The 26,491-nt window shown below is 31.6% G+C and overlaps 4 protein-coding genes across 4 annotated transcripts; 2 read left to right on the plus strand and 2 right to left on the minus strand.

Annotated features, from left to right (window-relative positions):
* Positions 1 to 1,251: 1,251 nt before the first annotated feature.
* On the plus strand, positions 1,252 to 9,511 carry LOC123291591 (branched-chain-amino-acid aminotransferase, cytosolic). Its single transcript, XM_044871927.1, has 7 exons — positions 1,252 to 1,525; positions 5,469 to 5,747; positions 6,126 to 6,335; positions 6,423 to 6,653; positions 6,912 to 7,215; positions 8,398 to 8,552; positions 8,963 to 9,511. The coding sequence occupies exons 1-7, from the start codon at positions 1,508 to 1,510 to the stop codon at positions 9,149 to 9,151; spliced, it is 1,386 nt and encodes a 461-aa protein (XP_044727862.1). The 5' UTR covers positions 1,252 to 1,507; the 3' UTR covers positions 9,152 to 9,511.
* Positions 9,411 to 11,773, minus strand: LOC123294164 (zinc finger protein 300-like). The gene is made up of 3 exons (XM_044875268.1): positions 11,523 to 11,773; positions 10,967 to 11,300; positions 9,411 to 9,452 (listed from the first exon to the last, which is right to left on the minus strand). Exons 1-3 carry the CDS (start codon positions 11,771 to 11,773, stop codon positions 9,411 to 9,413), a joined length of 627 nt encoding a protein of 208 aa, XP_044731203.1.
* An 828-nt stretch (positions 11,774 to 12,601) lies between these two features.
* Positions 12,602 to 23,358, plus strand: LOC123294166 (zinc finger protein ZPR1). The gene is made up of 9 exons (XM_044875269.1): positions 12,602 to 12,621; positions 18,987 to 19,086; positions 19,233 to 19,485; positions 19,926 to 20,083; positions 20,556 to 20,690; positions 21,353 to 21,500; positions 21,790 to 22,126; positions 22,493 to 22,580; positions 23,123 to 23,358. Exons 1-9 carry the CDS (start codon positions 12,602 to 12,604, stop codon positions 23,243 to 23,245), a joined length of 1,362 nt encoding a protein of 453 aa, XP_044731204.1. The 3' UTR covers positions 23,246 to 23,358.
* Positions 23,359 to 23,599: 241 nt separating this feature from the next.
* Positions 23,600 to 24,844, minus strand: LOC123294167 (dynein axonemal light chain 1). Its single transcript, XM_044875270.1, has 4 exons — positions 24,690 to 24,844; positions 24,346 to 24,457; positions 24,047 to 24,227; positions 23,600 to 23,742 (listed from the first exon to the last, which is right to left on the minus strand). Exons 1-4 carry the CDS (start codon positions 24,842 to 24,844, stop codon positions 23,600 to 23,602), a joined length of 591 nt encoding a protein of 196 aa, XP_044731205.1.
* Between the last annotated feature and the right edge of the window lie 1,647 nt (positions 24,845 to 26,491).

The raw sequence follows: 26,491 nt of genomic DNA on the forward strand, positions 1-26,491 counted from the left end.
TGCGATACCCACTATAATTTTAATACAGGATGCTCTTTTTAGAAAGCTCTCGTTCAAGTCCTAATCTTAAACGAGCTCTAAAAGGCAAAGGGGACCGTTAAAAACCATTGACCTCAATGTCACTTGGTAAAAAAAAATAATGGTGCGATTAACGTTGGCCGAGTAGCTATGTAATCATTCCTTATTAGTGGGTAACAACTAGACTGTGTACTGTGTTCGTCAGGTCATTATCAGTTTCGAACACTAGATGATTTGTATGTTATAGATATAGGTACACACCCATTACTAAAAAGTCGTGAAGGTGCGCTAAAAAAACGTAACGAGATCATTCGATCACTAGATTTTTACTCCTCATATTGAAACTGGTGGTGAAATTCCATTAAATTGCCAGTCAAATCGGTGGGTGAAAAATGTTTTGAATGGAGAAACGAAAAATTATTAAACCTTCTGTAATCAAATAAAAAAATTGTCTAAAACTAGCAATGTTTTGTTTTGAATTTTAGAGTTTACTTTTTAAATTTTGTTATTCTGTATTAACCGTAAACTAATCTTTATAGAAAGTTTTTATTTTTACTCCGAAACTTAAAAGAAAAAAATTTTGTATTGAATTATCTATGGTTCGACCGTCACGTGAGTAGTCAACTAGGCAATTTGTGTGACGTAAATGTAATGAAATACTCTAAAGTATCGTAAATTAGGCAATTTGTATGACGTAAATGTAATAAAATGCTCTAAAAATATCGTAAAAAGTTTTTTATGTTTCTTTTTGGAAAGTTTCGTATTAAGATAATGTTGAAAACTTTTTTAAAGCTCAATCGCCGTGAGCGTGTTTACTATGATAAAAATAACAATTTAATTCAAAATTTTGCCCCGCAAGATGCCCCAAAACTGTGTTTATTGAGCATTCACCGTACTTGCCCAAACCGCCGAACGACTTTAATAAGCTTAACTGAGTACTTGGTCTGATCTCTAAAGGTCATACTCACTTGGCTTGTTTTCATGAAGTGTTGTTTTGATGTGATTATTTAAACCACCCTGTATGCGTAAGAATAATATGAATTATTTTATAAATATAAGTAGAAAAACGTCATTAATTTAATTTGAATAAAATAATCGAAATTTTATAAAATTAAATTAGTTACTAGACCAATATAACAATAAACAACTTCTTTGATTGCAATATCAACTATAAAATTAAAATATAATTTAAAAAGTAGTGCAAAAAAATAAAAAACCACCCTAAATATTTAATAAACGGCCCATTGATGTTGTGAATTTAAAAGTGTTGCAACTTGTTCGAATCAGTTTTATACTTATTTAATTAAAAATTAAATATTAAATTTTATTTGAGAATAAAAACTTTACCAAAATTAGTTCGTATAATTGTGCTTTTGTTTACAAGTTTACGAATTTAAAAAATTTGTTTATAACAATTATAATAATAACTGTGCGAATTAAAGTCTGTAAAGTGTTTTTCATTTTTATTTGGCGAATTATTTGAGAAAATATGGTTATTAAAAGCAAGGTAAATAAATATATTCCGTTTCCGTTTAGATCTAAACAAGAAACATTTAAAAATTAATTTAATAATAGTTAATCGAGCTTTTCAATTTTTCATTATAAATTACAAAAAGTAAATATAAGCGATAGAAAATGATTTAATAGAATATTGTTTTAAATATTACCGCCTTTTAATTACAATCATAGATATAACTATTGACATGTATAACCATAAAGTCAATGGATGGACAGATTAAGGAAAATGAAAGGTGTGAAATATCATTCGTAAATCATGTTGTACAAATCAGTTGTAAAAATGTAGAGAGTTTAAAATTGAATAGTTTATTAAACTTAAATAATTAATAAATAGGCAACTTGTATTACGTGAGTGTTTGTCAAATAATCGAAAAACCCTTATAGATGTATAACATATACGTAATACAAATTGCCTATTTATTAATTTTCAACTTAAATATGGATCGTTTCATTTAACTAACAATTTATTGTTTATTAATAAATAGATGGTTTATGAATGATATTTGACATTTAAGAAACGCATTCCACCTGGTTTTAGCACAAAGTAAGCGGATTATTTAGCATCAGAATAGATCGGTTTTGTAAATATTCCATTTGACACTTGAAATGATTTTTTATCACATAGACTTGATCACTAATATAAGAATCATTTAAAATGTCTGAACACAAATACCAATTTGAATGTCTCGGTAATTTACTTCATTTCGTGGCCACTAGATGTCAGGACGAATCATATTTTACAGTCAATGTTTCAGTTTTTCTTGAAAACACGGGCCAAACAACGTTTTCTAAAAATGAAACCTAGCTAGATCGATTTTTCGCCCAAAAAAAAAAACTCTGAATACTAATTTTCATGATAACCGAAATTACATCTTGTCTCTTTAGAATATCACCAATAGGCTTGTTGACGAAATTTTTTTTATCACATCAGGTGAAAAATTCTCACTGCACGTGGGCTGAAAAGTAAAGTTGGCTTTTGAAAATCTTTAGAAGTACGCAAAATATGAACGTTTAAAATTCGTAATTAAACAAAGAGTAAGATATAGGTTAGTGACGTCATTGTTCGATATCACCATAGAGATTACATAAAAAATACATATAATACTTTGTTTTGCTAAAAATTCGAGATCGGAATTTTCACATAAAAACTATGACACGAAATAAAACTGTTAGAAATTAAGGTGATTTCAAAGTGCTGGATTTTCCATCAGGGTCGAAGGCCTAAGAAAACTTTCTTTATTCTTTATCAATTTAGAATAATATGATAGAAATTGCAAAAAAGGAGTAAAGGATCTCTTAACGAAATTTAATGATTTGATTTAAAAAATATTACATCAGAAAAATTTTCAGAAATTAGATTAAAGCAAAAAAAAAAAAAAAAAATTTAAAACCTTATCAAAATGTAGCAACAGCAAAATTAAAATAAAATGTTTAATAATTGTTTGGGTCAAATATATTAATTACATAAAACATGTCTAATTTATAGTTTATACTTTAATTTGTGTACTTAAGGTTATCTAACTATAAACTAAATTAATTTTGTAAGGTGATTTAGCTAAAAAATTAATTTCATCACAACATCACAACAAGATGAAGATACTAGATAATAAAATTTCTTTTAGTTACTAAGCTTTACCAGCTTTGACAGTGTTTGTCTATTAAATTATCAATGATAATGAGTGGGATCTCTAAGGTATTTCTATTAAATCTCATATTCGGGTCAATGTCTAGGTCAATTTTTTTTTTTGTATAAATCATTTAATTTTATCCTAAATATGAATTAGCTACTTATTCTCAAGGTCGAACTAACCATTAGACAGAGTAGGCAACTGGAAATGTTTCTTAGTGAGGCAATTTAATTGGAAAATTTGGATCCCCATAATGATAATAGATATTATTCTTTTTTTTTTACACATGCTGTCAGTTGATGAAATACTTGATACCTACATAACAGAATCATCTTGTATCGATTAGTAGAACTAATAATATGGATGCGTTACATTACGTAACGCAATCACTTCGTCAATTACTTTTATTTATCTCGAGTTGATCTTTCAATAAAAAAATTTTTTTGTCGTTCATGTTTAAAATTTGACGTTGAACATAAAGGTGTATTTTCATGATGACGTTGGACGCTGAGTTTGAGCGTTAAATTAGCCCACGTGACCTGTTAAGGCCGTGCTGCCATCTGGACGGAAAAAAACTCCAGCAGCGTCAAAATTGTTTAGCTTTTTACGATTTGACGCTCCTAAAGATTTTTTTGTTTCATCATAGAGCGTTATAAAGATACATTTAGAAACACCTGTATAATATAGACTCAACTTCTTCGTCATGCGATCAATATATTGATCAATATCGATATTGACTCAATAATATTGAGGGTGTGATGCAAGTGTTAGTTTACGACAATAATAAAAGGGTGGAGCACATAACTTAGATTTGAATTGTAAATATGGTACCCATGTATTGTGTTTAATTAATTATTAAAAAAAAAAATTAATAATTAATATTATTTGAATAATAACTAATATTAATAAAATACATAAATATGCAAATAAATTATCAATATATATATTAATTTAAGTATTCTATTATGTATATAGGTATCTACGTCAATGTAATTTATACGATAAAACGTATCTTTGAATGCCACTTCACTAACTTTCTGATTATCTTATTAAATTATTGTAATATCTCTCATTGATCAATAAAATTGAATTCTTTTATCAAAAATAATGATTAATTTTTATATTTAATAATTAAATGAAAAATTAATCATAATATTAATTAACTTTCACCTGAAAAAATAGAACTATGAGCAGCGTCAAATTTAAAAGATGTAATTTCATGATGACGCTTGACGCTGGCTTTGAGCGTCAAATTGTAAAAAGGCGCGAACTAAGCACGGCCTAAACTGGCCACAAGACCTAATTTGACGCTCAAAATCAGCGTCAAGCGTCATCATGAAAATACACCTTTAGCATAAAAATTGTGATTTTGATTTTCGGGATGAAAATAATAAGTTTGTATGATCAGAAAATGAATAAAAGTATATAATAAATATTTTAAAATTGATAATATGGGAAATAAACAGTTTTATAGAAGAATCAGAAACATATATTAATGAATGTATTGTTTATTATTTACTTAACCTTTTTATGAAGCCATGTTTTGATGTTGATGTTATTGTGTTCTGTATTTTGTTGATTCTGTTCAACAACTAGATCTTGTTAATCTATTTAGAATTCACCAGAATATTTAACAATTTTTTTTTTTTATATACAGAATGTTTCAGGATAAATTAAAGATTACTGTACAAATTTAAAATAGTAAATCAAAAACAATTAATAGCCATCTTTTCTGATATACACAATGAATTATGACTATTTTACACTTAAAAAATTGAAAACCGTGCATATATTTTTACTACATAAAAGAATCCCTTCGAGTGATATAGAAGGGGGATAAGAGAGATCAAGATGGGTGGAGGCTGTAAAGCGATGATTTATATTTTTAAGCCCAGTGAAGCGGGCGGGTATCAAGCTAGTATAGTATAATAATAAAACCCATATTTGTATACAAATAAACACAATGTTGAATAAATTACAAATACAAATATTTCCCTGAATGCAAATCAAATTTGAATTCAATTGACTAATTCTGATGCACAATCCACACTTGATATTCATAAAAAAATACACGACCCCAATTGAGCTTTTTTAGAAGTATTACTCATCTGAGAAAAGTATACTTCCTTTTCGCGAAATTTTCCAAGTACACGTTTGCAATAAACGATCAACAAAAACCGGTCTACTGATAATTGAGAGTTCACACTCGTCAATTGACGATAATAATTCATACTAATTAAAACAGGAAGTGGACCCGTTTTTTCTTCTAATATTAAATTTTTATATTATTTTAAATTTTCATAGACCGTACTTCGTTGGGTTTTGGAGCATCAACATAAATTAAAACAGGCGAATCGATGCTGTCATATACGAGCTGCCGTACAAGAACCATTACCTGTTGTTGAAAATGAAGTGGAACATGTTCAAGTACCAATCAAACATAATAAAAATTTAAGACATAAATCATTTAAACGAAGTCAAATATCATCACTGCAACCACAAGATATTGGGCAAAAAACATTCGTATCAGATATCACATATCGATTCGATGAAGCCAGATTAAATCCACAAAGATCCTTTAAGGTATGTATACCATTTTCATTTTTGTTAGATGAGGCAAAAACTTTATGTTAAGCTAATTCTTATGGGTATCGGCAGCTTAAAGCCTATTTATCCTGTCGTGAGACAGACGTATCTGTCATCTATCTAACCTTCGAGTTATTTATGGGGTACCTTCAGGGTATTAAAAAAATTACAACTAATTTCAACATGTATTTTTCATGTCACCCTATGCGCGCGAATTATATAAATTCATGATCATTATTTTTTCATAAGGCATCAAAAGAAGAATAACTTCTTTAAAATGAAAATTTAGCTGAATTTCCATTAAAAATTCTAATTGATTTTTCTAATTTTCAAAAACTGTTTTTATTAATTGCTTGTATTTTTTAATTTTTCTAGTATAGCGAATTAGAAGTAACTTTGGCTGGTCCAGATTTATTAAAACCAAAACCAGACGTTGGAACTATTCAATTTGGTAAATATTTCACGGATCATATGCTCAAAATTTATTATCACAAAGCATTGGGAGGCTGGCAAAAACCTATTATTGTACCTTTTGAAAATATTGCATTACATCCTGCAGCAAAAGTACTTCATTATGCAGTCGAGGTAAATATATTCTCTACAGTGTTTGGTAGCCAAATAATTTGGGACAAACTAAGCTAAAACGATGTTTTTTTTTTTTTATTTAATCAGCTATTTGAAGGTATGAAAGCATATCGGGGTGTTGATGGTAGAATCCGAATGTTCAGACCATTATTGAACATGGAACGAATGAATGCATCAGCAGTTCGATCTGGTTTGCCCACATTTGATTCGATAGAATTAGCTAGATGTATAGAACGATTGGTTTCAATCGACCAAGAATGGATTCCATACAGTGAGGCATCCAGTTTATATATACGACCGACATTAATCGGAATCGATGTAAGTATATTCAAGAAAGCATTTCTATTTATAACTGGGAGTTTTAACTCCGCTAACTGGCGATAATAATTCGTACTAATTAAACGTGGATGCAGACCCGTTTTGATTAGTTCCAATTTAGACTACAAGATGGCAATTTTTGTACTTACACCATTGAACAATACTTTCTAAATTTAGAGGAATAATCCAAATTTCGCTTGCAAGCCTAAGTCATCCATTTTCACTCCGTATATAACGCAAATTGTTCGTTGAATTCAGGGTTCGCTGGGTGTTGCATCGTCTGACTCAGCCTTGCTGTATACAATTTTATCACCGGTAGGATCATATTTTACGGGTGATCGAAAATCTGTATCGTTATTAGCAAATCCAAGTTATACACGGGCATGGCATGGTGGTTGCGGAGATCGAAAATTAGGCTCAAATTATGGACCAACGATACGTGCACAATCGGAAGCGAATAGTAAAGGTCGACAACAGCCGTTATGGTTATATGGCGAAGACAATTTAATTACTGAAGTTGGTACCATGAACTTTTTCATGTTATTTATTAACGAAAATGGAGGTAAGTTTTCTGAGCTTTATTGGAAATTTCAAATAAAGGTATAATAGCAGTTTCGAGACGGGAAACAGTTTAGTCAATTCAATATTGTGACCCTCGATACTGCTATACTATCTTAAACAAAAATAAAAAAATGGAAAATACCCTGATCGTAGATTTAGTGAAATGTTATGAACAATATGAATTTATTTATCAGTTGTTGAAAAGTCATGTTGACTATGCCAAGGTTATTACAGACAAATCTTCACTATTTTGATATTTTGATTGAAATTATTGTTTTTATGTGGAAATTTTTTTTGTTCTTTCTAAAACTGCTCAATTTTAATGTGATTAAGGATGTATGAGCATGGTAGTGGGGGCACAAATTTAAAAATAGATATTTTCAATTTTGATGATAAATTTATATTATTACTTGACGATATAAGACGAAAAGTATTTTCGATATCTGGCTTAATTTTCAAAATATCGAAAATTGAAAATTTTGTTTAATTATTTAGCTTTCGATATTTCGAAAACCAATACACATACCGAAAAATTTTATTCTTATTTTTCGTCTACATTCATGAAGTTATAACAAAATTAATCATCAAAGTTGAAAATAAGATAAAACTAATTTCAACCCTTAATCTACCCTGCTCTTACATTCCTTATATAGACGGTGACACTTAGTTCTTTTCTTTTCTAATTCATTGCTAATATGTTTACTTTCTATTAAAAAGTTTTTTTTAATTTGTTTTCATTCATTCCAAATGAAAGTTATCAAAAACTTCCAAAATATGTCGTTTTTTGAGATTCCTCCATAAGAGCCAATGTATTTTATATCGATTTTTAATGACTTTTTTCTTAAAAATTTGCACGGATACCTAAGCTGAAATTTTAACCACATATTCTTTGAGTAAATGACTACCTACAAACAAATTTTGAGCCTTTAAATCAAACATTGTTGTCATGCTCATACATCCTTAAATAATTTTATTTATCATTAACAATTAAATTTTTTTTTGAATATTCAACAAAACATAGTTTTGTTTTCCTTTTTTTGGGAAAAGCCATAATATCTTAAGATTTTTCTATATAAGTGAAGCCCTATATTCTGTAGCCAATATTTTAGACTCCATGATTTTGTAGACAAGAAGAGAAGATGTATTTTTTTTCTAAAAGTAATTTACAAAATTTTCTTTTCAGAAAAAGAATTAACAACTCCACCAATTGACGGATTAATCTTGCCAGGAATAACACGACACTCTGTTATACAATTAGCAAAAGAATGGAACGAATTTAAAGTAACCGAAAAACGTATCACTATGGAACATTTCACAAATCTTTTATCCGAAAATAGGGTAAGTTGAATACTCTTCTTTTTTTTTAATTTCATTCCCGGGGATAGATAATGGATACCACACTTATTTTTACCATAAAAATGCATTTAAATTTTACATTTTTAAATTTCGCGCGTAATTTGATGAAAACGCTGGACGCATTGGACACCATATTGCTCTGTGGCCATGACGCCAACTGGCTGCGTATGATAGTTGTTTATAATTTGTTTACATAGCCATATGACGTAATAACATGGCGGCTTGGCTATCTCAATAATATGTTTTTAGATTTCTTCTCATATAGGTCCCCTGGTGGAAATATTTTCTGTCGATAGTCTTATTTAAGACTTTTCAGAATTAATTAGAGATCTACTCATTCTTCTAGAAAATACCATATTTAATAAAACTTATCTGAATAATTTTTGTTGTAGATACTTGAATGCTTTGGCGTTGGAACCGCTTGTATAGTAAGTCCAATCGATTCCATTGAATATTTAGACAATGTTCTATACATTCCAACCATGGAACAGAAGACACCGGTTTATAATCGAATATATAAGACATTAAATGACATACAATATGGACGAATCGAACATCCATGGGCTGATATAGTTAATTAAAAATATCCGTTTCCATGTCCGCCATTATAAACTCAGTACCTACATAATAAATAAACGATTTACAGTCAAAACCAGTTATAACGACATTATGGGAGACCTCAAATTATGGTCATTTTATCAATCGAGGATAGTCTATGAATGTTTCGAGGAATTGAATCGCCTGGCATTGAATAACACAGTCAGACTGATCTGGATACCGAACCACTCTGGTGTTTAAAGGGAATGAAGCAGCGGACTCGTTGACATGAGAAGAGTTATCTCAAGAACTTGTCATTCCCATAGCAAAATACTCCGTAATTTCCTGAATCAAGGAATGTTTACGACAAGCCTATTTTGATTTTTGGGATTTTGGGAACGCAGGGCATGTGACAGGTCGCTGTAATCGATATAAAAATCTATTTATGAACTGTTGTTCGGTTCACAGATGAAATTATCAATTCCTTATAATAACCTATTCGTCGTTATAACCGGTTTTGATCGTACTTATTTATTTTGATCAATTTAAACATAATTTTTTTTTAAAGAAAGACGGTAGCGTTTAAACCGTCATTTTTACATGATAAATAAAGCGTGCTAATGGTGACTAGATGTCGTTGAGGACCTTAATCGACCTTAAAAACTCATCTGGCACCCTCAACTATATATTAAACAGTGATATTCAAATTGAACAGCTCTTTATAGCGAGAGCGATGGATAAGTGATCGTTAACTTTGTTTCTGATTGGTTTCGTATCTCGTTTACGGTCTTTACAATTCATTCGTTACACTTGTAAATAATTTGTTTTTATTTTTTGTTAAGTTTAAATATTTATAAATGTATTATTTAATATTATTTTTTATAAATTATAAATTATTAATTATGTATATAAAATATTTATAGAAAAGTATTAATTTTATTCAAAATAAATTATATTAATTTTATTCGTTTAATCATTTATTAACCGACTTCAAACAAAAAAGGAGGAGGTTATCAATTCGACTGTATTTTTTTTTTTTTTTAAATATTTGTTACCTCAAAACTTTCGACTGGGTGAACCGATTTTGATGATTCTTTATCAATTTGAAAGCAGGTGCTTCCCGTGTGGTCCCATTTCATTTTGATCGAGTTCTGACAACGACATCCATGAGAAATCCACAAGTCTTAAATTTGCATTAAGTATGCACGACAAGAGGACAAATAACTCTATATCACGTCAACCGATTTCGATGATTCCTTTTTAGTGAAAAATTAGTTAGTGTACTTCAGATTCACTAAAAATCATAAAATAAAAAAAACTTTTAACAAAAAAAAAGACCGACTTCAAAAGAAAAACTTTTCCAAAACAAATTAATATGCACTAAAAAGTAATCAATTAACAATAATATAATGTAGTTAAAATTATTGTTATTTTTGGAGCCGGTGTCAGTCAAGCTAATAATTGTTCTGTCAGAGTTGTTTCCTTGGTTGATACCGACTCCAAAAATAACAATAATTAAATCTGAAATGGTAATTGAAATCGAGAACGGAATGAAAGAAGTTATATGGATGTTAGTGATGTGTGGAGCGAAACAAATTTTGATAGGAGTGGTTTATTTGCAGCCAGAAAATTCGAAATATACGAATTATAATTTTTTACATTACGAATCATAATGGTGTAAACAATGAATTAAAAATATAAAAAAAATACATGAATATTCTCTATGAAATTATGTTGGTAAGGAAATGTTTTGTTACTAATTTCACATGAATAATGTTTTTAATGTTTTTCTCTCAACTATGCATAACTTGTTTATGTTTAATTAAACTATGTTTTGCAGTAAATGTTTTATCACACACATCACAAGAAAATGGTTTTTCCCCCGTGTGAACTTGTTGATGACTAATTAAATGATGTTTACGATTAAATGTTTTATCACACAAGTCACACGAATAAGGTCTTTCTCCCGTATGCGTTCGTTCATGTTTAATTAACTCCTGTTTCTGCGTAAATCTTTTCTCACAAAAGTCACATCTAAATGGTTTCTCACCCGTATGAATACGTTTATGTCGAATTAAATGAGATTTCTGTGTAAATGTTTTATTACAAATATCACATAGAAATGGTCTCAAACTTGCACTTGAAAATGATTTCCATAAACATGGAAATTCTTCGAAATGTCGTTGTTTATGACTGATTAAATATTGTTTTAACGTAAATGTTTCATCACACACGTCACATGAAAATGGTTTTTCACCACTATGAATTCGTTTATGTTGAATTAAATTACTTTTGATAATAAATTTTCGAGCACAAATTTCACATGTAAATGGTTTTTCACCAGAATGAATTCGTTCATGTTTCGTTAAAGTATGTTTTTGTGTAAATGTTTTATCACACACGTCACATGAATACGGTTTCACTCCCGTATGTGTTCGTTTATGTCGATTTAAACTACTTTGTTGGGCAAAACTACGATCACAAATTTCACATTTTGGAAACAATTTCACATTTTTTTCACTACGACTTGAACAATCTTCATTCATTTGATCATAAATTGAGTTAATGTCACGAAACATGTCATCTTCATCAATATTTAAATTAGTTTCTTCTTCAGTTTCATTCTCCTCCTTTAAGTTTTCAATTTTAATGAATAAAGTTTCCATTATTGGATCTTGAATATCTTCTGATTTGTTTTCATGATTTAAATCAGTTTCATGTAATATTATTTCATTAAAGTCTTCATTTACTTCTTTTTTAATTCCAGTTGTTGATTCAAAATGTATTTTATGATCGTCACAAATTTCTTTATTTTTATTTGACATTTTTGAATTTATTAAGACTGTTGTAAATAAAAAGTTTTCGAAAATTTTTATCAAAAATAATTTTTACATTTATTGAATCACTCGAATCAGTTGACGTAGGGTGCGTTCCGATATTCGTTGTGTGCGTAGTCATGGTATGGGCAATAAAATCGATGCCAGCGCTTCCAGTGAAAAATTTTGGCGTTAAAGAAGGCTGTTATGACTAATTTGCAGTTCTTTACATGTTAATGTTATAGAAAATGTCAAATTAAAATTATTGAAAAACAATAATTAATTAACGGTGTGGCTATCCGCACAATACCGTCTACGGTCTAGACCGTCCATGGTATACCGTATACGGTCTATTTAGACGCGCTATGAAATTATTTTTGCCCTTTTATACCGTGGGGCCCTTATATCGTGCACGGTATACTTTTTCACGGTATACTCTTTATGCCGTCGAGCCCTTATACCGTGTGCGGTATACTCACGTCCACGGTATACATTATACAGATGGGAAAGCGTATTCTACAGAGATTTTTTGCCGTACGAGGTTTTTAACCGCACACGGTAAGCTATAACACACGGTATGCGTTTATACAGAGATTTTCAAGCCGTGCGAGGTTTTTAACCGCACACGGTAAGCTATAACACACGGTATGCGTTTATATTGGGATTATTAGGCCGTGAATGGTTCTATACCTCACACGGTAAGCTATAACACACGGTATGCGTTTAGACAGAGATTTTCAAGCCGTGCGAGGTTTTAAACCGCACACGGTATGTCATAATAGACTGTATACGTCTAGATAGAACTTGTAAGACTTGAAATTGCTTTATACTGCACGCAGTGAGCTATGTGACTTGTGCTCCACAAGTCATAGTACAATACTATGACTTGTGCTCCACTCCACAAGTCATAGTAAAATACTGTGACTTGTGCTCCACTCCACAAGTCATAGTAAAATACTATGACTTGTGCTCCACTACACAAGTCATAGTAAAATACTATGACTTGTGCTCCACTACACAAGTCATAGTAAAATACTATGACTTGTGCTCCACTGCACAAGACATAGTAAAATACTATGACTTGTGCTCCACTGCACAAGTCATAGTAAAATACTATGACTTGTGCTAGACTCCACAAGTCATAGTAAAATATTATGACTTGTGCTCCACTGCACAAGACATAGTAAAATACTATGACTTGTGCTCCACTGCACAAGTCATAGTAAAATACTATGACTTGTGCTAGACTCCACAAGTCATAGTAAAATACTATGACTTGTGCTCCACTGCACAAGTCATAGTAAAATACTATGACTTGTGCTAGACTTCACAAGTCATAGTAAAATACTATGACTTGTGCTCCACTACACAAGTCATAGTAAAATACTATGACTTGTGCTCCACTACACAAGTCATAGTAAAATACTATGACTTGTGCTCCACTACACAAGTCATAGTAAAATACTATGACTTGTGCTAGACTTCACAAGTCATAGTAAAATACTATGACTTGTGCTCCCCTACACAAGTCATAGTAAAATACTATGACTTGTGCTCCACTGCACAAGTCATAGTAAAATACTATGACTTGTGCTAGACTTCACAAGTCATAGTAAAATACTATGACTTGTGCTCCACTACACAAGTCATAGTAAAATACTATGACTTGTGCTAGACTCCACAAGTCATAGTAAAATACTATGACTTGTGCTCCACTGCACAAGTCATAGTAAAATACTATGACTTGTGCTAGACTTCACAAGTCATAGTAAAATACTATGACTTGTGCTCCACTGCACAAGACATAGTAAAATACTATGACTTGTGCTCCACTGCACAAGTCATAGTAAAATACTATGACTTGTGCTAGACTCCACAAGTCATAGTAAAATACTATGACTTGTGCTCCACTGCACAAGTCATAGTAAAATACTATGACTTGTGCTAGACTTCACAAGTCATAGTAAAATACTATGACTTGTGCTCCACTACACAAGTCATAGTAAAATACTATGACTTGTGCTCCACTACACAAGTCATAGTAAAATACTATGACTTGTGCTCCACTACACAAGTCATAGTAAAATACTATGACTTGTGCTAGACTTCACAAGTCATAGTAAAATACTATGACTTGTGCTCCACTACACAAGTCATAGTAAAATACTATGACTTGTGCTCCACTGCACAAGTCATAGTAAAATACTATGACTTGTGCTCCACTACACAAGTCATAGTAAAATACTATGACTTGTGCTCCACTACACAAGTCATAGTAAAATACTATGACTTGTGCTCCACTGCACAAGACATAGTAAAATACTATGACTTGTGCTCCACTGCACAAGTCATAGTAAAATACTATGACTTGTGCTAGACTCCACAAGTCATAGTAAAATACTATGACTTGTGCTCCACTGCACAAGTCATAGTAAAATACTATGACTTGTGCTAGACTTCACAAGTCATAGTAAAATACTATGACTTGTGCTCCACTACACAAGTCATAGTAAAATACTATGACTTGTGCTAGACTCCACAAGTCATAGTAAAATACTATGACTTGTGCTCCACTACACAAGTCATAGTAAAATACTATGATTTGTGCTCCACTACACAAGTCATAGTAAAATACTATGACTTGTGCTCCACTACACAAGTCATAGTAAAATACTATGACTTGTGCTCCACTACACAAGTCATAGTAAAATACTATGACTTGTGCTCCACTACACAAGTCATAGTAAAATACAATGACTTGTGCTCCACTACACAAGTCATAGTAAAATACTATGACTTGTGCTCCACTACACAAGTCATAGTAAAATACAATGGCTTGTGCTCCACTACACAAGTCATAGTAAAATACTATGACTTGTGCTCCACTACACAAGTCATAGTAAAATACTATGACTTGTGCTCCACTACACAAGTCATAGTAAAATACTATGACTTGTGCTCCACTGCACAAGTCATAGTAAAATACTATGACTTGTGCTCCACTGCACAAGTCATAGTAAAATACTATGACTTGTGCTCCACTACACAAGTCATAGTAAAATACTATGACTTGTGCTCCACTGCACAAGTCATAGTAAAATGCTATGACTTGTGCTAGACTTCACAAGTCATAGTAAAATACTATGACTTGTGCTCCACTACACAAGTCATAGTACAATACTATGACTTGTGCTCCACTGCACAAGTCATAGTAAAATACTATGACTTGTGCTCCACTGCACAAGTCATAGTAAAATACTATGACTTGTGCTCCACTACACAAGTCATAGTAAAATACTATGACTTGTGCCCCACTGCACAAGACATAGTAAAATAGACATACTAGACATTGTGGAGTCTAGCACAAGTCATAGTATTTTACTATGACTTGTGCAGTGGAGCACAAGTCATAGTAAAATACTATGACTTGTGCTAGACTCCACAAGTCATAGTAAAATACTATGACTTGTGCTCCACTGCACAAGTCATAGTAAAATACTATGACTTGTGCTAGACTTCACAAGTCATAGTAAAATACTATGACTTGTGCTCCACTGCACAAGTCATAGTAAAATACTATGACTTGTGCTAGACTTCACAAGTCATAGTAAAATACTATGACTTGTGCTCCACTACACAAGTCATAGTTAAATACTATGACTTGTGCTCCACTACACAAGTCATAGTAAAATACTATGACTTGTGCTCCACTACACAAGTCATAGTAAAATACTATGACTTGTGCTCCACTACACAAGTCATAGTAAAATACTATGACTTGTGCTCCACTGCACAAGTCATAGTAAAATACTATGACTTGTGCTCCACTGCACAAGTCATAGTAAAATACTATGACTTGTGCTCCACTACACAAGTCATAGTAAAATACTATGACTTGTGCTCCACTACACAAGTCATAGTAAAATACTATGACTTGTGCTCCACTGCACAAGTCATAGTAAAATACTATGACTTGTGCTCCACTACACAAGTCATAGTAAAACACTATGACTTGTGCTCCACTGCACAAGTCATAGTAAAATACTATGACTTGTGCTCCACTGCACAAGTCATAGTAAAATACTATGACTTGTGCTAGACTTCACAAGTCATAGTAAAATACTATGACTTGTGCTCCACTACACAAGTCATAGTACAATACTATGACTTGTGCTCCACTCCACAAGTCATAGTAAAATACTGTGACTTGTGCTCCACTCCACAAGTCATAGTAAAATACTATGACTTGTGCTCCACTACACAAATCATAGTAAAATACTATGACTTGTGCTAGACTCCACAAGTCATAGTAAAATACTATGACTTGTGCTCCACTGCACAAGTCATAGTAAAATACTATGACTTGTGCTAGACTTCACAAGTCATAGTAAAATACTATGACTTGTGCTCCACTGCACAAGTCATAGTAAAATACTATGACTTGTGCTCCACTACACAAGTCATAGTAAAATACTATGACTTGTGCTCCACTGCACAAGTCATAGTAAAATACTATGACTTGTGCTCCACTACACAAGTCATAGTAAAATACTATGACTTGTGCTCCACTACACAAGTCATAGTAAAATACTATGACTTGTGCTCCACTACACAAGTCATAGTAAAATACTATGACTTGTGCTCCAATGCACAAGTCATAGTAAAATACTATGACTTGTGCTCCACTACACAAGTCATAGTAAAATACTATGACTTGTGCTCCACTACACAAGTCATAGTAAAATACTATGACTTGTGCTCCACTACTCAAGTCATAGTAAAATACTATGACTTGTGCTCCACTACACAAGTCATAGTAAAATACTATGACTTGTGCTCCACTACACAAGTCATAGTAAAATACTATGACTTGTGCTCCACTACACAAGTCATAGTAAAATACTATGACTTGTGCTCCACTACACAAGTCATAGTAAAATACTATGACTTGTGCTCCACTACACAAGTCATAGTAAAATACTATGACTTGTGCTCCATTACACAAGTCATAGTAAAATACTATGACTTGTGCTCCACTACACAAGTCATAGTAAAATACTATGACTTGTGCTCCACTGCACAAGTCATAGTAAAATACTATGACTTGTGCTAGACTTCACAAGTCATAGTAAAATACTATGACTTGTGCTCCACTACACAAGTCATAGTACAATACTATGACTTGTGCTCCACTCCACAAGTCATAGTAAAATACTGTGACTTGTGCTCCACTCCACAAGTCATAGTAAAATACTATGACTTGTGCTCCACTACACAAATCATAGTAAAATACTATGACTTGTGCTAGACTCCACAAGTCATAGTAAAATACTATGACTTGTGCTCCACTGCACAAGTCATAGTAAAATACTATGACTTGTGCTAGACTTCACAAGTCATAGTAAAATACTATGACTTGTGCTCCACTGCACAAGTCATAGTAAAATACTATGACTTGTGCTAGACTTCACAAGTCATAGTAAAATACTATGACTTGTGCTCCACTGCACAAGTCATAGTAAAATACTATGACTTGTGCTCCACTACACAAGTCATAGTAAAATACTATGACTTGTGCTCCACTGCACAAGTCATAGTAAAATACTATGACTTGTGCTCCACTACACAAGTCATAGTAAAATACTATGACTTGTGCTCCACTACACAAGTCATAGTAAAATACTATGACTTGTGCTCCACTACACAAGTCATAGTAAAATACTATGACTTGTGCTCCACTGCACAAGTCATAGTAAAATACTATGACTTGTGCTCCACTACACAAGTCATAGTAAAATACTATGACTTGTGCTCCACTACACAAGTCATAGTAAAATACTATGACTTGTGCTCCACTACACAAGTCATAGTAAAATACTATGACTTGTGCTCCACTGCACAAGTCATAGTAAAATACTATGACTTGTGCTCCACTACACAAGTCATAGTAAAATACTATGACTTGTGCTCCACTACACAAGTCATAGTAAAATACTATGACTTGTGCTCCACTACACAAGTCATAGTAAAATACTATGACTTGTGCTCCACTACACAAGTCATAGTAAAATACTATGACTTGTGCTCCACTACACAAGTCATAGTAAAGTACTATGACTTGTGCTCCACTACACAAGTCATAGTAAAATACTATGACTTGTGCTCCATTACACAAGTCATAGTAAAATACTATGACTTGTGCTCCACTACACAAGTCATAGTAAAATACTATGACTTGTGCTCCACTACACAAGTCATAGTAAAATACTATGACTTGTGCTCCATTACACAAGTCATAGTAAAATACTATGACTTGTGCTCCACTACACAAGTCATAGTAAAATACTATGACTTGTGCTCCACTACACAAGTCATAGTAAAGTACTATGACTTGTGCTCCATTACACAAGTCATAGTAAAATACTATGACTTGTGCTCCACTACACAAGTCATAGTAAAATACTATGACTTGTGCTCCACTACACAAGTCATAGTAAAGTACTATGACTTGTGCTAGACTCCACAAGTCATAGTAAAATACTATGACTTGTGCTCCACTACACAAGTCATAGTAAAATACTATGACTTGTGCTCCACTACACAAGTCATAGTAAAGTACTATGACTTGTGCTCCACTACACAAGTCATAGTAAAATACTATGACTTGTGCTCCACTACACAAGTCATAGTAAAGTACTATGACTTGTGCAGTGGAGCACAAGTCATAGTATTTTACTATGCTCCACAAGTTAAATATATAGATGTACCGTGAGATATAGCTCACTGCGTGCAGTATAAAGCAGGAAATCAGAATATTTAATTAAATATACTTTTACATAAATTTTAGCATTTTCAAATTTCATGATTTATTTTTGACTAACGATAATACCCTATTGACGTCACTATGATGTTTTGAAAATGTTGAAGGTAATTTTTTAAGAGTTAGCAACACTGCTGGTTATTGGTAAAGTTTCTGGTTTAATTTGAAAGTAAAAAATTTCAGGTTAGGTTGTAAATAATAAAATTATCAAAAAAAGTACTCAAAATGACTAATCCGGACGAGAATATTACAAAAAAAACCAATATTTCGTGATTTAAATGCAGACGATGTCGAATCTGAGGTAACAGTAATCGAATCGATGTGCATGAATTGTGAAGAAAATGTAAGTAAAAGAAAAATTTCGACAATACTGTACAAAAATTTATTCGGAAACTCAAAGTTCAAAATGAACGAAATTTATTTTAAATTGATTTTTTTTGTCAATATTCCGAATTCGTGTTAAAAACTTTAATCGAAGTTTGTTTTTAGGGTCAAACTCGATTACTTTTAACAAAAATTCCATTTTATAAAGAGGTTGTCATTATGTCCTTCAAATGTGAACATTGTGGTTTTCAAAATAATGAGATCCAATCGGCTGGACGAATTGCTGAGCGTGGTATACGAATTACACTTAAAGTGACTGCTGTAAGTGATTTAAATCGTCAAGTTGTTAAAAGTGATTTTACAAGTGTCAAAATTTTGGAAGTTGATTTTGAAGTACCAGCACAAAGTCAAAAAGGAGGTAAGTGTTGAGTAAATTTTTACAAAATTACTTTCAGTCCAAACAGTAATCAAAACTTAGCAAATAAGTTTCTGGTAACTGGTAAAATTTTTTGAAAAGGGCATAAAGTCCCAGCGGGGTGCATATGTAGTCCAAATTTTTGTAAAATTCCCTTTTTTTGGCTTTAAATTGTCATCTAGTTGGTATTTTTGGTCGCTGAATACGAATCTGATGTCAGATTACACGAATCTTGTCCCGTATTCGAAAAGTCGTGCCATTTTTGACCCGAAATTCCACTAAAACGGAAGACTAAATAAATATTATGGCTCAAAATGTTATCTAGAAGGTATTTTTGGTCGCTGATTACGAAACCGATGTTAGATATATGGATTCTGTCACGTATTTCGAAAACCGTGCCAATTATTTGCCATGAATTTCACTTTTGCTCGTATTTTTTTTAGAAGTAACAACAATTGAGGGTATTATTGATAGAGCTGTAGCCGGATTGAATCAAGATCAAGTTACACGTCGAATTCAACATCCAGAAGTTGCTGAACAAATTGATCAATTTATACAAAAATTAAACGATTTAAAAACTGTTAAAACTCCATTCACAATTGTAAGATCCATGAAAAATTTTTATAGACTTATAAGTCCCGTCAAGCTAGATGAAATTTCTTTCTGTTAGGTTAGGTTAGGTTAGAGTGGCTGTCCTGGAGTGGGACACACTTAGATCATAGAGTCCGTTGTGATAACGTAAATGGTATGGCCCATCCCCGGCCACTATTCCATGAACCATTTGGAGCTGTTTAAGAACAGCAGGAGGGCTTTGACGCCGACTGACTTCAGGTCGGAGAGGTCGTCAATAAGAGGCTGGCTCAAGTAAGTCCATCACCTCATGACAAGAGCTGGACAGTGACAGAGAAGATGAGACATTGTCACCTCCTCGTCACCACTGTGACAGCTCCTGCAGTAGTCGTGATACACTGCCAGGCCTAAGCGTTCAATCTGTACAATAAATAAAATTTCACTTAACTTGATGGAAGTATTATGGAGGAAAAAAAAAACCGTATAAATTTTTGTTTGTTTAGATACTTGAAGATATTTCTGGTAATGCTTTTATAACGAATCCTAATGCACCAATTAAAGATCCAAATATGACAACTGTACATTTTAAACGTAACAAAGATCAAAATCATTTATTAGGAATTTTTACTACGGATGAGGTAAGTAACACCAAACACAAAATAGTTATTCACTTCTTATACATCTTCAGGATACCAGCATATTGCAGAACTCACAGTCATCATATAATACAAAACTATGGGTCTCTGAATGAAACTGTTTTACTTATATTATTAAACACTAGACAGCGCCACATATTTCAATTCCAAATAGCGATATTAGTCGAAAATTTAACTTCATAACATGGGGATCTCTGATGATTTCACTTGTAGGGTCTATATGGAGGAGGATGTAACCTCCATACATCTGCAAGATGTCAGGTTTAGAATGTTTGGGCTCAAAACATTGTATCCGCCAATCCCGACTTTCTGCGTGGCGTCTAGCCTCGACTTGCTTAAAATAAATCTCTTACCCGGAGATGTCTCGCCCTCGGGTGACAGATTATTCACAAGGAGGGCACTGAGGACCTTTAGGTCCTTTCTAGCAAAAGGACTTCCCAGATTTATAATGTAATATCTAACCTTCAGCACAAATCACAAAGGTAACTGGGACCTGTGGTTTAATACAATTAAAGCCGAGTTCTGTTCTGCCTATAAAAAGGCATACGTGTCGTGCCCTGATACGTTACCTCCAAATTTCCAAAACCCAAATGAAAATCTATAAATCTACGCTTTTCAGAAATTTTATAAGAATTAATTTATAGGTTGGCGAAGATTCGAATGAATCGAAATTATTACATCCGATTGAAGAAAATGAATTTACACTAGAAGATTTACAGGGTGAAGTTTTACAAATACCAACTAATTGTAATAATTGTGGATCACCCTGTCAAGCCAACATGAAAGTTACAAGTTAGTTTACTCAATATTACTTTTTCTTTCCAAAATTTAATATAATAAAAAAAAAACTATAACGACATTGAAAGAATTGAGATAATTTCGATTGCAAAGCAACCATTGTCAGTAGCTAAATTTATTCTGTATTATATGAATAAATTTAGCTACTGATGATGGTTCAAAACATCGATATTTATCGAAATGATAGCCTGTTGTTTGTAATTTTTTTTTAAATAGAATTTTATTTCGAGTATCGAGTATGGTATTTATTTCAATAAATATTCTAAAATTAATTTCTTTGTAGATATACCACATTTTAAGGAAGTAATTATAATGGCACTTGCCTGTGACACTTGTGGAAATCGAACAAATGAAGTGAAAAGTGGTGGGGGTATCGAAGAGAAAGGTGTACGAATTGAAGTGAAAATTGCAAGTCGTGATGATTTCTCACGTGATGTTTTAAAATCCGATACGTGCAGCTTACAAATACCCGAATTAGAATTGGAAGTTGGTCCGAATGCAATTGGTGGTCGTTTTACAACGGTTGAAGGTATTGTTACAGCGATTAAAGAACAATTGGGTGTGTCAGGGCATATGTTTGGTGATAGCGAAGATCCGAAAGCTGGTGATAATATGGAAAAGTAAGTATTTTTTGAAGTTATGTTCCTTTAGACGCGCTATGAAGGGCATTTTTATGATGCGCGTGCACATGATGACATGAAAACTACATATTGAAGTTAGAAAGTCTTTTGTTACCACCATGAAGTTAGTCGATAAACGAAATGTCACTCACAATAGACAAGGATATATACAGGGTGTCTACTTAAGTTGGCTACTACATATGATTGGCCAAGAACAGGACCAAGAACAGGAATGCCTTCATATTTAGGATAGGTTTTCTCCTGATTATATTAATAATTGGCTGTCAATTTATGTGGAAATTTGTCATAAAATTGTATTTTCTTCGTAACAATCTTAAATAAATTTTTTTCTATTTTTTTTTATAGATTTTTAAATCGATTGGATGATGTTTTAAAATCAAAAACATCTGTTACGCTTGTATTGGATGATCCTGCTGGAAATAGTTACATCCAGGTATTTTAAGTTATATTAATTCCTTTTGTATTCTCCCCTGTTAAGGAAATCCACGCACAATCCTAATATGCCGATAAAACAAGTGAAAACAAACAATTGGCTGAGTTAATTGTTAAAATACCATGTATAGACAGTTTGTTTTTTGACGTCACGTATGTAAAGAAAGATAACCACATTAATTACTTACATTTTATTTGGTATTTCATTAAATTATATTATTCTACGGCTTTTTATTAGAAAACTTAATGATAACGAGTGTAAATTTTGTGTTGTAAATTCATTTTTTTAAAGTGTAAATTATACATTGAACTGTCACCAATTGACAGATCACGTACTTATACGTCATCAACAGAGAGCGCCAAAAAAACTGCGTTTAAATATCTCAAAATTAGAATGTATTTTAAATATTTTTTTACACTTAAATACAACATTTTTAAACAGTATTTATATTTTTTACTTTGTTATAACGGTGTAAACAATGAATTAAAAATATAAAAAAAATACAGGAATATTCCCTTTTGAATTCTTTTTTTTTTTTACAGAGCTTAAGTGATGCAAATGAACCGGATGACCAATTGAAAATCACTCGTTATGAACGTACGTTCGAACAAAACGATGAATTAGGTTTAAATGATATGAAAACGGAAAATTATCAAGAAACTTAAAAAAAAAACTGTTATGCAGTCAAAAATCGATTATAACGACATTGAAAGAATCGCGGTTTTCTTTCGGTTAAACGCAATAATGAGATATTTTTCAAATCATATTTCCTCCGAAAGCAAACAATTTTCGAAAAAAATGTTAGTTTTTTTTTTAATGAGAATCAATTTTCTAATTTAAAGTGTTCTTCTATCTAAGTTTTTTGGATCCATCGATTACTAATATCTAATATGTCGTTATAAAGCAATGTCATTATAACCGATTTTGACCGTAATTCTGTTGATTGTTAAATAAAATTTTTTTTATTTTATGTAGAATTTTAATAAAATTAATTTTTTATTTCAATAAATATTTAAAAATTAGGTTTGTTGTTCATCTGATATAGAAACATCTTCGTCTGGTGCGACCACTGGCTCACCTTCAACCTTTTTTAAGGTGGGTATTCGTCGTATGGCCTCTAATACATATTTCTCAGATTCTATAGATTCGTATAATGGATTTCCTAGAAAATGAAAGATTTAGATAAATAAACCGAATCAAAAAGAGTGGTGTTATAAGTTTGACCGCTATGTGTGTGTGTGGCATCATAGTTTAGGATTCCGTACCCGAAACAACTAAAGAAGAGATGATCTTCAAAATCTGTTTAATTTGGAGGAGTCTATAAAAAGACAAAGGTAATTTAATGGAGGGTGTTCTTAGTTATGTTTCAAGGCCGAGTTTAGGGTTCCTTCTATTGGAAAATTTCTTCATAATAATAGTAAGGTCTTGTACTCAAAAATTTTGATTAAAGAAAAGTTAGAATTTACCAGAAAAGACTAAGTCTTCTAATAAGGGACAAGTGGCAAAACGATCATATTCCTTCCATTCTTTAATTAAATTATTGCTAATGTATAAAACTTTTAATTTCTGTAAATTCTCAATTCCACGGGTCTTTTCAATTAAATTATATGATATCCATAATTGTTCCAAAGTTTCTCCCAAACTTTCCTACAAAAAATTATCCATTTTAATCTCGAAAACAATTATTTTTTTTTTTGAAAATACAGTCGAAAATACACATGCCTGAAATATCAGTTGGTTTTAAATCCGAATTTATACTACTTACCAGGCCTGCAAATGATTTAATATAATTTCTGGGCACGGATAATATTTTTAAATTTTTTAAACTACTAATTCCCGAAATTTTTTCAATCATATTTGTGGATAAACTAAGTTTCCTACAAAAAATAAAATAATGTATTCTGGCATTAAAAGATTAATCTTAGATTATTTAAAATTTTGTATTCTCAGACTGTTATTAAGGTTATTCGACAAGTGTAGTTAAGGTTCCTCAAACATCGATAATTGTAGGGATTTGTAGTGGAAAAGAGGGACCTGGCTCCTGTTATAAATTGGACTATCCTGTACATTAAAATTTTTAATAAAAGTCAAACATATTTAGATTCTTACTCGCAATTTTGCAAGACTGAAAATGAGTTATCCATTTTTTCAATAGGTGGCCATTGAAATTGTAAGTTCACTTCTTTTGCGTTCTCTAATTTGATACCATGATTTTTTTCTTGCCAATTTTTTAGCACGTCTTTAATCGTAGTTGCCTTTGACATTTTTATTATACTTTTCTTGAGCGAATTTTCATTGCGTTTTTGTATTGACTACACCGTATACCTTGGTGATAAGAGTGTATCGATAAAACAAAATTTTGTGTGTCAACAAGTTATTTAGAACCCGTTACCAAGGAGATATTCCATAGTTTTGTTTTCCATCCAAAAGGGTAAAAAAGGATGTTAAAAAAAAAATATTTCAAACAAAAGTTGATTTAAACTTTTTTTCTATCTCTAACGGTTTACAAGATGGATACTTTTTCATTTGATTGAATGAGCAAAAAAATTGCATTTTAAAATTGGCATATCTCGGTTTCAATTTTGAAGCTAGAAAATCGAAAAATAAACGAAAATGTGCACAAATACTTCAGCTACAACTTTTAATTGAACTTTTTTTTTTATTTTATGCATAGTTTTTTTGTAATTTGTAAAAAACTGCTAAAAACTCCCAAAAAGGAGTTTAGATACGCCCCTGAGAGGTCGTTTTTATAATACAAAATGTTTAAAACCTAATGAAAATTTGAAACGTTCTTTACCATGGATGTCGGCTAGAAAAAATAGTCTAGCGCCTAGACTACATTAAATGGTAGTTTAAACGAGGATGAAATAAACCACGTGAGTCTTATTATCCAATCAATGCTATAAAACTTTAAAATCACTGACAATATATGCAGGGCTGGTTTAAGTAGAAATCTTAATACACAACGTTAATTCACTCGAGTTTTTTTCAATACAATTGGAATTTTTATATTAATTTATAAAGCTACATTTATGAGCTACATCTAATACTAATATATAATTGGCTACATCTAATATTAATTTCAATTGAGTGGCCATCTGTAGATTCTTTCTAGTATTAAAAAACTTCATAATGAAAAATACAAAAAACGTGATAACAAAACATAAACAATTAATTTTTGCTGTTCTACAGTAGAATAACTTAAAAAATTAAGTGATATTAATACAAGTCATGAAAAAATTTTAATTATAGTTATTATAATTTCAAAGTTATTAATTAATTGTTATTAAAGCAATAAAATGGCACGACGTCGTACGTTGAAGAGGGTGATCGTAATCGATCATTAATGGGTGATAATCGGAAACGACGAAAACAAGATCAAGAAGAACTATATATTTATCGAGATGATATTAATTTTAAAATGTATACAGAAAATTTTGAGATTGTTCAAAAGAATTTGAATTTTGAAGTTTGTAATGTATGTGATCGTCGTTGGTTTGATTTACAAATTAATAAAGATGGGTTTTGTTGTATTTGTCATAAATTTAAAATCAAAAATGAATTGAATATTTTCACAGCTCATAATAACATGGATCCTGGTTTACAACCTGATATTTTAAACAAATTAACATTTGTTGAGGAACAATTAAATAAAAAATATTTGTCAATAATTGAAGTATAATTTTATTTTAGAAATATTTATTTTATATGATACCATTCGCGAGCCATTACAAAGTTATACTTTTAGCTAGTGTATGAAGTGGTGAAAATGGAGTTAAAATCTAATCTAAATACAGACCTGTACTAAAATATATAAATTTTTCTATGAATCAGTATGGACGTCTCTGTTTTATGTTTGTATGCGGTGTATGTGGTATGTATGCATGTATGTATGTGTATATGTATGTATG

The sequence above is a fragment of the Chrysoperla carnea genome, chromosome 2, assembly GCF_905475395.1.
Source record: "Chrysoperla carnea chromosome 2, inChrCarn1.1, whole genome shotgun sequence".
Taxonomy (NCBI): domain Eukaryota; kingdom Metazoa; phylum Arthropoda; class Insecta; order Neuroptera; family Chrysopidae; genus Chrysoperla; species Chrysoperla carnea.

Coding starts and splice junctions, on each gene's coding strand:
- LOC123291591 (XM_044871927.1), top strand. Junction 5,748..6,125: donor ATCCACAAAGATCCTTTAAG/GTATGTATACCA, acceptor TAATTTTTCTAG/TATAGCGAATTAGAAGTAAC. Junction 6,654..6,911: donor CGACATTAATCGGAATCGAT/GTAAGTATATTC, acceptor CGTTGAATTCAG/GGTTCGCTGGGTGTTGCATC.
- LOC123294164 (XM_044875268.1), bottom strand. CDS start 11,773: ATGGAAACTTTATTCATTAAAATTGAAAACTTAAAGGAGGAGAATGAA. Junction 11,301..11,522: donor ACACATACGGGAGTGAAACC/GTATTCATGTGA, acceptor ATATTTAATCAG/TCATAAACAACGACATTTCG. Junction 9,453..10,966: donor AAAAACCATTTTCTTGTGAT/GTGTGTGATAAA, acceptor TCCTTGATTCAG/GAAATTACGGAGTATTTTGC.
- LOC123294166 (XM_044875269.1), top strand. CDS start 12,602: ATGGTTCTATACCTCACACG. Junction 19,486..19,925: donor AGCACAAAGTCAAAAAGGAG/GTAAGTGTTGAG, acceptor TATTTTTTTTAG/AAGTAACAACAATTGAGGGT. Junction 20,691..21,352: donor GAATTTTTACTACGGATGAG/GTAAGTAACACC, acceptor ATTAATTTATAG/GTTGGCGAAGATTCGAATGA.
- LOC123294167 (XM_044875270.1), bottom strand. CDS start 24,844: ATGTCAAAGGCAACTACGATTAAAGACGTGCTAAAAAATTGGCAAGAA. Junction 24,228..24,345: donor TTAAATCATTTGCAGGCCTG/GTAAGTAGTATA, acceptor AATTTTTTGTAG/GAAAGTTTGGGAGAAACTTT. Junction 23,743..24,046: donor AGAAGACTTAGTCTTTTCTG/GTAAATTCTAAC, acceptor TTCATTTTCTAG/GAAATCCATTATACGAATCT.